The 12,505-nt window shown below is 35.2% G+C and overlaps 1 protein-coding gene across 2 annotated transcripts in view; it reads right to left on the bottom strand.

Moving 5' to 3' along the window:
* SMYD3 (SET and MYND domain containing 3) overlaps positions 1-12,505 on the bottom strand; it is a 390,515-nt gene that overhangs the window by 84,058 nt on the left and 293,952 nt on the right. For both annotated transcript variants that reach the window (XM_064648641.1, XM_064648642.1), the window contains one exon: positions 205-272. In XM_064648641.1, coding sequence (XP_064504711.1) covers positions 205-272 — 68 coding nt within the window. The remainder of the gene's footprint in view (positions 1-204; positions 273-12,505) is intronic.

The raw sequence follows: 12,505 nt of genomic DNA, 5'->3' as shown, positions 1-12,505 counted from the left end.
AACTGTTTTAATGCTGTAATCAGGGCTATTAAGAATGTTTTCAACTAGATCATATTTTTTATTCTCCTTTAATTTATTTCCATTTCCCAGTTTCTTGTTTAGACATGTTACCTTCTGCTTTGATGGCCCTTACAGCTACCTTGAAAAAAAGGGAAAAAAAACTAACATAGATTTTGCCTGTGAATGAAACAGTGTCCACAGTACCTGGGATACAGGCCAACACCAACATCCTGCATCTCTCCATTACTGATGGTGAAACAGTTACAGGTCACCTGTAAAAACAAAGGAAAAAATCCAGGATTACTAGAATCATTTGGAAACCCCACACTCAAGTGAAAAAAAAACCTTCCAAAATAAAATGAAGGGGCAATTGGTAAATTGGATGGAAAACATTCAAGCCCAACACTGGTGCTCTTTCATTTTAGAGCAATCACGTCTGGGACACACTCTCCTGTAAAACTGCTGTCAATTAGAAACAGAAATATAAGTATCCTGCAAAAATGTGGGGTTAAATACATGCAGAGACCCTACTTTCCTGTCCAGAGAACAAAAAAAAGCCACCCTACACAGAGCCTGAGAAGCTCAGCCCAGAAACAACATAACAGATCACAGTGACTACTGATGAAAGGAGTGGCTGTTTCCACGCAGGGACTCTGCTGACATCAAGCTGTTACAGCATATTTTAATGACTAGCAGCAAAGCCCAAAGAATATATACGGGACAGTTTTGAAGTAAATAGCAGCTCTGGTTGTGGCAACCTGATGTGGATACAAATAAATGCAAAGACTGTGCAATAACATATCTTTCACATTATGGGAATTTTGGTTTACACGTAAAAGATCCCACAACAAAGCATGTTCAAATTGCCATTCAAGAGAAATACAACCTTTCTTTTAATCTCAAATATTCAGCTTGTAAGTGTATTCTTCCTTCATACAATCATACAAAGATAAAGTAGTTCTAGAAAAGGGAGGAGAAGCATGGAAGACACCTGCAAGTAGATATAATTCTACCCCAAACTATCAGACTGAAGTTTCTTGGTGTTCGAGACACATCAGCACTTAGCAAATTATTAGAAAGTATAATTTTCATGGGCTTAAACAAAAAACAGAGCCCACTTGTGAATGTATTTTTTAAACATTTGATTTTTAGGGGAAGAGCTAGTTTTAGTTTTTTTTTAAAATTTATTTTTTAGATATGTTGGTCAGTTATCAATGACATACTAATAAAATATTTTATCTAGAAAAATACTGCATGATACTTCATATTCAACAAAAGCCTCAGGTCTCTTCTGCATAACATGAGAATATTAATATCATTAATTCTCATTAGAACAGAAAATGAGTAAGAGTATGATTTGGCAGACATGAAAATGAGATTTGAAAGTTGCAGTTTTATCCATAGAGTAATTGTCCAGAACAGTAAATGCACACCTATGTTTTAAAGAGGTATGCTGAACAATTTAATAGTATAACTTATCCTATAAATTGACAAATTATTATTTATGAGACCATTAACCATAAGGTGCAAATGAAATCCTCTTTCAAAATTTCTCATACATTTTGACAGCTACATTAATTTAAATAAATGTACATGCAGCAGGGCATGTGTTTTTTGTAAACGGTTAGACAATACTTTGATTAGTCAATTATTTATGTAACCCACTCAAATGTTCTCAATCAATTACCAAAAGCACAGATCTTAATTATTTCTTTCCTGCTGGCACTGGATATAAAGTGCCAGGCAACTTCTGAGCAAAGATTAGTCCATTTCAAGTGGCAATTATCCTGGCTCTAAAAATATTGACTTGATTTTGGTACTTATTGAAAAAATAATGCCTTCCAGGTAAAACAGAAAGAAAGCAAGCTTTTGTGACCCTTAGCTCTCTCTAACGGATTATGAAGTAGCAGAGGTCAAACATCTCTTGGAACTAAATGAACTCCTCTTTCTCGAAAATCTCTTATTATTACCATAAAACAGTTATATTAATAATATTGAATTTTGATTACCGTAGAGTTATAGAGACTATTTCATCATTTTCTATTAAAGGTATTATGTGAAAAGTTTTAAACAAAGAAGTCACAATAGTTTTACTTCTTCCTTTTCAGAATCAAGCATTAGTTTTTTATACAAGGACATATGCGAAGAAAAATGTGAGCGGAATGAATAAGATGAGATTCAGACATCAAGAGATTCTTTCAAGAGTAGTTCACTGTGAGGCACTTTTTAACCTCTCTTAGATATTTTCACAGTATGCAGGTGCATCTCAATATCCCAGTGAGGTAGTGAAATGCCATCCAGTTTCTAATTATTTGCAGTTTCAAATACAAGACTGGGAATCCAAAGTATACAGAGCCAGATCTAAAATGGTTTTTAATACATAAACACAGACAGAAGCCTAATTGCTCTCATGAATTTTGAGCTACATGATTTTGCACACAATCTCACTACAGGTGCTCTGAGGTTTATTTAACCTCCTAAGAGACAGTCTTTCCCCACTTTTAAACTGAGGTATGAAAAAACCCAACAGTGGTAGACATACAATGTGTACTACAGATAATAACCTTAGTCATGGCTTCTTTTTTGTGCTCAGCAAGTAGAGAGAGAGAAACTGAGATTACGGTGATGAGCAGAGGGAGATCTCACAATTTACAGTGTGAGAAATTCTGACTTAATAGCAATTTTCACAGACAGTTACCAGCTTGCAACAGGTATAAAATATGAAATATCCACAGTCTGTCACCGGAGGATGTGGTTGTTTTTTTGTTTTCCTTTAGATTTGTTACAAAGTCTCTAAAAATCTACTGAATCACCTCTATTTTCTATTTACGTAAACTTTTAGGAGGTTTCAAATCTCAAAGTTAAAGATCAGTCCTACTAAGGGGAGTTATGCAATTTCAACACAAGAGTTGATGTTGTAGATCACACTTCCAAGAAACAAAAGGAAGAAGGCTTTTTTTTTGTTTGTTTGTTTTTTTGTTTTTTTTTTTTTTTTTTTTGGGTTTTTTTTTTTTTTTTTTTTTTTTTTTTTTTTTTTTTTTTGCAGAACGCCCAAAGAAAAATCAGTTTTCCTAGCTTCCCAGGATTCACAGAGGTAGCTCAAATAACAGCTAAACCTAGAGTATCTAACGTTGCTTCAGGAGAGCATGGGTAAACTGCTTGTTCATGAGGCGATTGTTTCCAGATCAAAAACTACTGGAAGTTGACTAATTCTGTTTCTAAGGGAAAAACCAACCAACCAACCAACCAAGCAAACCCCGCACAAAACAATAACAAAAAACCACCACCACCACAACAAAACACAACAACAACAACAACAACAAAAACCACCACCAACAACAAAACCAAACAAAAAACCAAACAAACCCCCAAACAAACAAACAAAACCCACAAAAAACCAGAACAAGGCAAAGCAAACAATATTTTTCTCCTGTGTCATAGATTTCTTTCAGGTTTCATGGTCACCTTGTGCCATCTTTTTTTTGTCCTAGCTGTTCAGCCTTATTCCTTATATTACAACCAGGTTCTGATTCTGTGTGATCACAGATTTTCAAATAAGAAAAATAAACAATTGTTGGTAATTGAGTGCTTCAATAAATATGTTCTTCCGTCCAAAGGCATGTCCTTGTCATCTTAATTCCTGCAGAACCATTTATCGCAGTAATTTAATTTGTGTTTGTCCGTCCTGATTCCTCTAAAAATTCCTACCCACCTACAAAGCACTAAAACTTTAGTTTTACACATAGAAACAGAATAGAGTACTCACAATTTGTTATACTAACAAATAAAGAAAATTGCCACGTATTTCAGAACTTCAAAGTGCAAAGATAAATTCCTTGCCATTTCTAAAATTTCTGAAATAACACCCCTTTCAGCATGAGAATCAAGGGAGAATTCTCAGGGGAGAGTCACAAACTTTTCAAACATCTACAATGCAAAACTTAGAAGTATCCTAGAGCTCTGAGGCTTATCATCATAGCTTGATCAGTCATAGAGTTCACTAACAGTTTAAAGAATCAATTCGCAGTGTTTAAGTTAGCTCCATGGCAATAAATCCTGCAAGTTTATTTAAAAGGAACTACTATTTCAAACAACAAACATTATTATATAAACAGATTGATTTAAATAAAAAGATTTATTCTTTTGAGAGGTTGAGCATATTTTAGAGAGGCATCCTGTACTCGGTAAGGTAACCCAAGTAGAAGACATAATCTTTCCTAGACTGGTAAACACACTATGAGTAAACCAATTTTTCTGACTGGCCAGTACTCTCAGGCATACCTTATCATCAAACAAAAATTATTGCAATCTGTTAAATTTGATTTCCTCTCTGAGTGACTAATGAAAACTCTGTAAATTTAGCCCATAAAGAGGTCACTGTTCTCAAAATGTCTGGAACTACTGTCTGAGCAATCTCTGTCTGTGCCAGACTCACAGTCTAGTGGACAGCCATGAAGATTTATTTCAGTGTTTGGATTTGACAGAGTATGAAGGCTTGTTTGGCAACATAATGAGTTGAATTTGCTTTCAGTTCAGACCTCATTCATATTGCTTTATACTAAGGATTTGCCTTTGGGTTAAATAAAGCAGAGTTAGACTTGATAGCAGGACATTCCAGATTTGGAATTTTGGACACTAAGACAATGAAACACATCAATAAGGGAGTAAGGGAAAGAAAACAAATCACTATTGGCTAACACTTGCTGCACTGATCAAATTACAAACATCAGGGCTAATAATCAATCATTTTGTCTCCAAGTGTTTCTCTAAGTTACTGCAATGCAGTGAGGCAGCTCTTATAATACATGTAAGAAACCCTCACAAGAAGGACTACCAAAGGGTTATTGCACTGATAGAGTCAATATAATTTTCAGCTTTGATATACAATGACTCCAGTCATCTCAGTAAATGGTGTGTTACAGCTGGTGTATTCCAACCCACCACCAGGAAGAAAGCCATAAGTAACACTTTTTTCCCCTAATTTATGAACTCAATGTAATGTAAATTAAAGTTACATAAAAAGCCCCTTCATGGATTATTAAGTTTCTCATTCATGCCATAGATGGCTCGGTATGGCTGGTCATTGCCAAATATATAACAAAAGATACTGCAACCAGTTCTCAAAAGGCTCCTTGAGAGACTCAAACATTTTTCCAGGAGGAAGAGGTGAGCAATAAATGCTATATGAGGGGCACATTAACGCAAATGACCAAGGCGTACCCCAGAGACCTTCTAGCACCACTACATCCCAGTACAGCTCTGCACTGATAGCTCTTTTCCACTTGAGGATGAACAGATACCAGGCACAGATGGTTCATAGACCTCAAATCTGCTAATGACTTCATTTGGCACATGGAGCACTAGATTAACAGTGCTAAACCATAAATGCACAGTATGCCACGGCAGTGACAGATCTGTCAAATCCCTGTTTTGAGTATATGTCACTCAACTGCTCGCGCTTACAGCCCATGACACCCAGGCTTCCCGTTCAGGAAGAGCTTCTCGCTCTGAAACCTCAGCTCTGTCCATGGTGGAAAGGCATCTGCTAACCTGAACACTGTGCTGAAAGGAGCCCTGTTACAAGGAACATTTGAAAACTACATACATGCTTACATGTACATACATACTTACATGTTTTTACTAAATCAGGAACTTTTAATCCAATTCTACATTACATTCAAGTTGGGACCTACTTACTGGCTTCCATGGGAGCCAGAGAACCAAAACTAGATGAAAGAGACATCTGAAAGAAGAAAATAACTGATGGGGGAAAAAAAAAAGATTCTTTTGTTCCAGACAGAAATCAAAACAGAAGAGTTTAGGGAAAGTTTTCTTACTTAGATTTTCAAACTAAGTAAAGCAGACAAGTAGTTAACTCTTCATGATATTTGCTCAGAAGCCAAACCATGCTGCAATACCATCAAGTTTGGAGAATTTCTTTCAGTCCTTGACTGAATTTGCAAATATTTAATTTTACTTCAAAAAATTCCTATTAATCTCTTGCGCCAAAACATCAATGTTTTGGCTGAATTAGAGACTACAATTACTTACAGTGAAGATGTGCATTTCAAATGGTTTTCTTAGTTCTTCATCTTACGTCTTTGGACATCTTTCTTCATATTTAAGTATTTCAGGCTTTTTTTGCTATCCTAGCACATAAAAGTTTCTGATGAGTGTACAGAACACAGGTATCCATTGCAGATAGGCTGTCACTGCCAACAAGGCAGTAGACCAGAAATTTGGTCTGACATTAACAGATGATTTAATGCAAGTGTGCTTCAGGCATCCCTTTACAGTACTCAGCTAAGTGGTGCAATTTTGATTGGAATGGAATGAAAATAGGTCATAGCAAATTGCCTTCGCTTTTCTTAACCCCACATATACTTCTCCAATCTTTCAAATAAAAGTATTTAGCTATGCAGCTAAATATATTTGATTACTTAGAATTTCAATGCCATCATTACTAGGACAAATGTCACGTTTGCTATGGTCCTATGGTCACCTTTTCTTTTTTTTTTTTAATATGTGTGCAACATGTAGTTACAAAGCTGAGACTTGAAAAGATGAAGCTCAAAACATACAAACTTTTTGCACTCTTTGGGTAAAATGAAATATCTTGAAGTTTTGTAGAACTCTCATTAAAAGTTTTGTGCAACCTGTCCTAAGCTTTTGACAAGTTTCTCCTCTGACGACAGTCAGCAAGTCCCATGTTCCCCTTGGTGAAATTCTAGCTTTTACCCAGCCCTGTAAATGTCATTATTATTCCTGCTTTTTGGAACAGAACTGAAATGCATCTATTTCTGGAGCAGAACTGGAGAGTGGGAGCTGCAAAGTCACTAATGGATCATATTACTGTATGCTTGAAGTATTTGGCATTATTAATTGGAGTGGAGTAGGAGCATGACATCCTTCTCTTCATCCTCATTTTCCTACTGCTAAGTCCACTGCTGTAAAATGGGGCAGAGTTATTAACTTCATTTCAACAGCCACTGCGTGCCCACCTATTGAAAACACACTGTTTGTTTACTGAATGAGATCAAACTTCATGGGAATTCAGGAGTGATGAACTGACTCTGTATTTATCTTGCCTATTTTGTTACAGATAGATGTTTATATGCTTTGTAATGGTATATTAAAAAAAATAAATGTGGACGTAATTTTTATACCAGCAACCATAGCTGAATTTCAACCTAATTTTTCATATTACATAGGCAAAAGCAAAACATTAATGAATTAGTCTTATACAACCTCAGCTAATGATACAGGGGGAAAAAAGTATTATATGTCACCTCCTTCCATTACTCAGATGATTTCCTCATAACAAACTCATAACTGCTAGGCAGTCCAAGGTAGGTGAGAAGAAATCTAACCTAAATGTTTCAGGGTTTGATGACTTCATTATCACAGATGCAATGTAATTGCTATTCATTTGGAGGTGCTTCTTGAGCTAGACCTTCAAGTATATTTACCTCTTGAAGTTCATTGAACATAAGTCTTTGGATTTGGTCTGTTGGGCTTACTGGATTTTTGCCTCTCTTTCCTTTTCTCTTAACTCTTTAACTATTGCCCAACAACATCTTTTCTACTGGAGTGGTGGCAGGGAGGGGTTTGAGGATGAGGGGGAAGATGAAAATTTGGGGAAAATTTTTCTCATACCATCACTTTAAAATTGTTTCCATGAGGAAATTTCTGAAAGCATAAAAGCTGAGAATGTTTGAAGAGAAGAAAATTTCAAAAAGGGTAGGAAAAATGAAACTTCTCTTCCAAAATGTGATGTCATGAAATGAGTACTTTTAACTCTTAAGATCTTAAACAAATGCAAATAAAAGGCTTGGCTTTGAAACTTCTTCTGAAAATGGCAACAAAAAACGTTAAACTTGATTTAGAAATGTGGAAAGCATTTTTTTTAGAAAACAATCCACATTTTTTCTAATTTTTTTTCTATGTAGCACGTGGTTTTTGAACCAGTGCTAGTCTTACTTTGCTACTTGAGTTACAACCTAAACCAGAGATGACTGGGGAGTTTTAGAACTGAACCTAAGACTTTTTTTTTCCTTAGTATGATGAAAAGAAATACACAGAAACTCTGCATGCAAGCATACGACACTGTAAGCCTGCGTGTGTCCATGATCGCTGACAAGCAAGGCTAACTAAAACCTGCCTTGTTTTGTATTAGCCAGACAAAATTACAGGCTCTTGAAATGTTTGCACATTGAGGCCCAAAAGAACCCTGATATCGCTTCCAGTTCCTTCCATTTTTCTTATGTTTTTTTCCTATAAACTACTAATATTTTTCTCTTTTTGACATACAGTTTTATCAAAAGGAGAAAGTATTGTTCCTTTTATCATATCAATAAAGCAGAAAAATAATTATAAAAAGGTTTTTAATTCTTTAGATATCATTTATTTTCCAGCTTATTCCTGTAATTCAAACTGGGTGACACTACTACTTCTAAAAATCAGTGGGTCAGACATATACTTTTGTAAACCCATTACCTTTAGTGATACAACCCCTCTCTCCCCATTAAAGGCATTTGGAATTCAGTAAGGCAATAGAAAACATGCAGTATGTTCCTCTAGATAACTGGCAGACCAAATATCTGCTGTGAGCTGGTCTTTTAAATTAGGTGCAAAAACATTGAAAGTTATATGAGCTGTTCACAAAATGCCAAAGTTACATTTAACAAATAAAATACTATCCTTTAAAGTTTTTAAGCGCTTGATTAGCATATGCCTGCACAATGCTTTTTAACTTACTCTTATGTCTTCCTTCAGTGGAAAGTATATGAACAGTGCTGTCAGATACGACGACTGATGCTACTGTACCATAGCAGGTGTTCTGTATGAGGCAGGCTAGAGCTGCCCAGGATGGCGAAAAGGAGTGGTGTATCAGTTGATATTCATCAGATATATTAAGTCCAGGCAGCAATTAGAAGCTTAGCAGGACAAAACAAAACTGTGAAACAAAAAGCTCACTACATATTCAGTTCAGAAACGCTGAAATACCCAGCTGATTGCCCTAATGAAAGGTCTTTGAGGAAAAAAAGGGTAACAGCCTATTAAAGGCATTGAAGAGATGGTTAAATCCAGACCACAGTTCTAGACCTCTTTCTGACTGAAAGGGAAAACTGATTGTACTCTAAGCATGTATCCTGGGATGCAGGGGTGAGTAGGACCACATCAGAAAATAGCGGGATGTGATAAGGCAGAATATATAAGTCAAACTCAATATAAGTACAAAATAGAAAAGTATTACATTTAACTCCTGATGTGATGCATAGAACAAATCAAAGCTAAAGCAGTAAATTTAAGGCCTGTATAACTCAAGCACTCAGTATTCAATGAGTTCTTAGGTTTCTACAGGTTGTGTGCATTCTTAGTATCTCTGAAAAATCAACTCCCCAAGGGTTTCTAGCCATCATTTATTTTAAATCTCTCTATTTTTGGGCTATTTCAAACATTGCTCTGATCAGAAAACAGTTGAAATAATTCAATTTTCAGAATTCCATAACACTGGACATGTTTAGTCTCAACACAGTACATACATTTCCAGTTACAATGAGGTACAACTTTCATGCTGATGCCACTCATTTTCTCATTCCCCCAGTGCAAGTCCAACATTCCTGGACTATCTTTTTTGATGATAAACCATAGTCTGTCAATGATGTCTAACAATACCAAAGACAATTTGCTAGAATTTTTGCTGTATTTGACCATACTGGAAAGTGACAGGAGTAAAGTCAGAAGAAAAACCAATCCTGCTCTACTCCTTTGCACCATTGGGTGCATATGGCATCCAGGATCTAAACCATAGCATTGCAGAGCTGCATTTCCCATTAGTAGGCCATGGTGGGAGATTTTGCTTAAAAGTCTTTGGATGCTACAACCTGCTCCAATTAGAAATGACTGGATAGTTGGTATTGAGGTATAGGAAACTCCTTTCACATTTTGTTTGGATTCCTTTATGACTTTTGAAAGTACTAGTAGAAAATAACTGCTTTTTATGCCAAGGAAAGGAACCATGGACATATATTGGGCATTTACATGGGAACAAGACTTGTGGAACCCACAATGTATGTACCACAGAAACTAGTAGAGGAAAGGTCACCATCCCATCCATCAGAATTCCTTAGCAGAAGGCCATTACTTCAACAAAACAGAAAACTCCCAGTATATTGTTCTATCTACAGCTGAATAGAATGCATTTTCCTTTGGAATACTATTTTTCTTTATCGTATCAGATTAGACATTGCCATTATACACATTTTCTGAATCGTTACTATACACTAGCACTATTTAGTAACCCGCAATACTTGAAGGCAGCATTAAGCAGCACTTCTATTTGAGTAAGAGCCACAGAGAAAAGAAAATATAGAAATTTACTCCAAAATAAGCTCACAAGTTAATATCTAACAGAGAACTCCTAGGCAAGGAACATTGAGCAATGAGTTGACAAAAGAACTGTAAAATAGATACATACACGGTAGCTTTTATTCGCACAGCTAGAACTAGAGCTTGCAGAAAAAGTCAGGAAAAAGCTGAACTCCTGTGTATGCTTCTTACTTAATGAACTCTCTTAGGGTGTACAGACTGTAAATTGGTGAGAAAATGGTCAAGGAATTCCATCATTTGATCTTTCTCTTGTAATGGGGAAAAAAAAAGTATTTAATTTTGAAAAGTCTCTACTAGATATCTTGGAAATAAAGGAAGGTTATACAAACACTACATTGAGCTCACAGTTCAAATGCTTGTGGGTAGCTAACTAAAGTTCACAGACCTGTATGTAATTGCTGTCTACAGGAAATACTTGTGTTAGCAAAAGAATTTTCTCCTTGCTCCTTCACCTTTGCCCTTCCACAAACTCTGCAGCAAAGAAACCTCCTAAGAGCATTTCTTTAATGAACAGGGCTTTCCCCACCTCTACCAGATGAACTAAATCTAACAGTCAGGGACAGAATCTGTCAACTTCTCAGAAACATACTCTTACTAACTATTAATTGATAAAGGGTATACTTTTATACAAATAGGTGTGAAACAAAATGATCCACTCCCTGTACATTTGTCTTTGTCTAAACTCTATATGGGTTTTTATGAAGCTTGCAACATGACTAAAAGCACAAAATTTGCACTTATTGTAATGCAAATTGGCAGTGACTTTAGTGGCATCAGATGAGTTACACAAAATAACAATTAGGTAAGAAGAAAGTTCATAAATTGAACTTGAATTAAAATTTCTGTAAGCACTGAAATTGGGTGATCTAATTCCACGTGGTTAAAATTCTATACATTTCAGAGAAAACAAATCCTTGCCACTAAAGGTCTGCAAACTTTGGTTTGCTTGATTCTTAACCTACGCTCTTCACCATGAATATCTCACTTAACATTAAATAATAAAATAAAAAGCCAGAAGATTTTTCTTAAAAAAAAACCCAGACAGCAGATGTGATATCATTAAATAGCTTGACTAGTGAAACTTGAAAGCTGAGCAAACATTTTTAAAAATAACATGCAATTTTGTTTCATTTCCCCCCTTGCTTTAGATATCTTGAAAGGCACTGAAACTTTGCATTTATGAAAAATGTCTGTGTTTTCCCAGCACTCAAATGATATACTACCATTTAAAAAGTGCCAGTTAATGCACTTTTCCAAGTGAAAGTGACACTTTTACCTATAAACAAGTATCAAAGTTTCTTTATAGGAAAAGTTGTATCATCCTCACTTATATATGCAAGACCAGGAAAGTAATTACCAGTAGTGTACCCTGGAAAGCTGATGCTTTAATTTAATTTTCTTTATCTTACAATTTTTAAGTTAATTCAATTGTTTTCATAACCTTAGTTCATGATTTCAGAAGCTTTAGGAACATGACCTCTATATTTCAAAGTCCCATGAAGCTCTCTTATAATCATCACATAATCATCACATAATTAAAGAAAGTGCAAAATTGGATCAGAAATATGAATCAAAATGCATGAGGATATTCAAATCTACTGTTGCATTTCTCCTACAGTTTATGACACTGACTCCCTTCCGTATAGTTTTACCCAAACATCATGGCAAAAACCTATATGTCAAAATACATTCTTCCTTGAGGAATTATGACTTTTAAAATTGAATATTCTGGTTATTATTTAGAAATACATTTCCCCTTCATTTACAACTTGTCTCTAATCTGATTCGGCTGCATATGAAAACTTTTCCTTTAAATTATTATATTTTCATGAATAGAATGAGGTAAAACTACAAAGTAATTCCAAAACCCTAAGGAGTCTTTCATGATACAATAAGAATTTAAAACAAAAATTATAAAATCACGCTACATAAATTTTCATTGTTAGCTTTTTTTATGAGAGCCATATGAGAACAAACAGAATACATTCACACCTTTTTTCACCAATGTGGAAATAATAATCTTTTTTACATGTTATGACAGAAAAGAGTAATTTGTTCCAATAATTCCTATTTAAGTTACAGTTAAAATGTATTTTTTAAGTGTTTAATATAC

Source organism: Pseudopipra pipra, chromosome 3, assembly GCF_036250125.1.
Source record: "Pseudopipra pipra isolate bDixPip1 chromosome 3, bDixPip1.hap1, whole genome shotgun sequence".
In the NCBI taxonomy this organism is placed as follows: domain Eukaryota; kingdom Metazoa; phylum Chordata; class Aves; order Passeriformes; family Pipridae; genus Pseudopipra; species Pseudopipra pipra.
The sequence above is the reverse complement of the archived record's forward strand: the minus strand, read 5'-3'. Positions and strand labels throughout refer to the sequence as shown.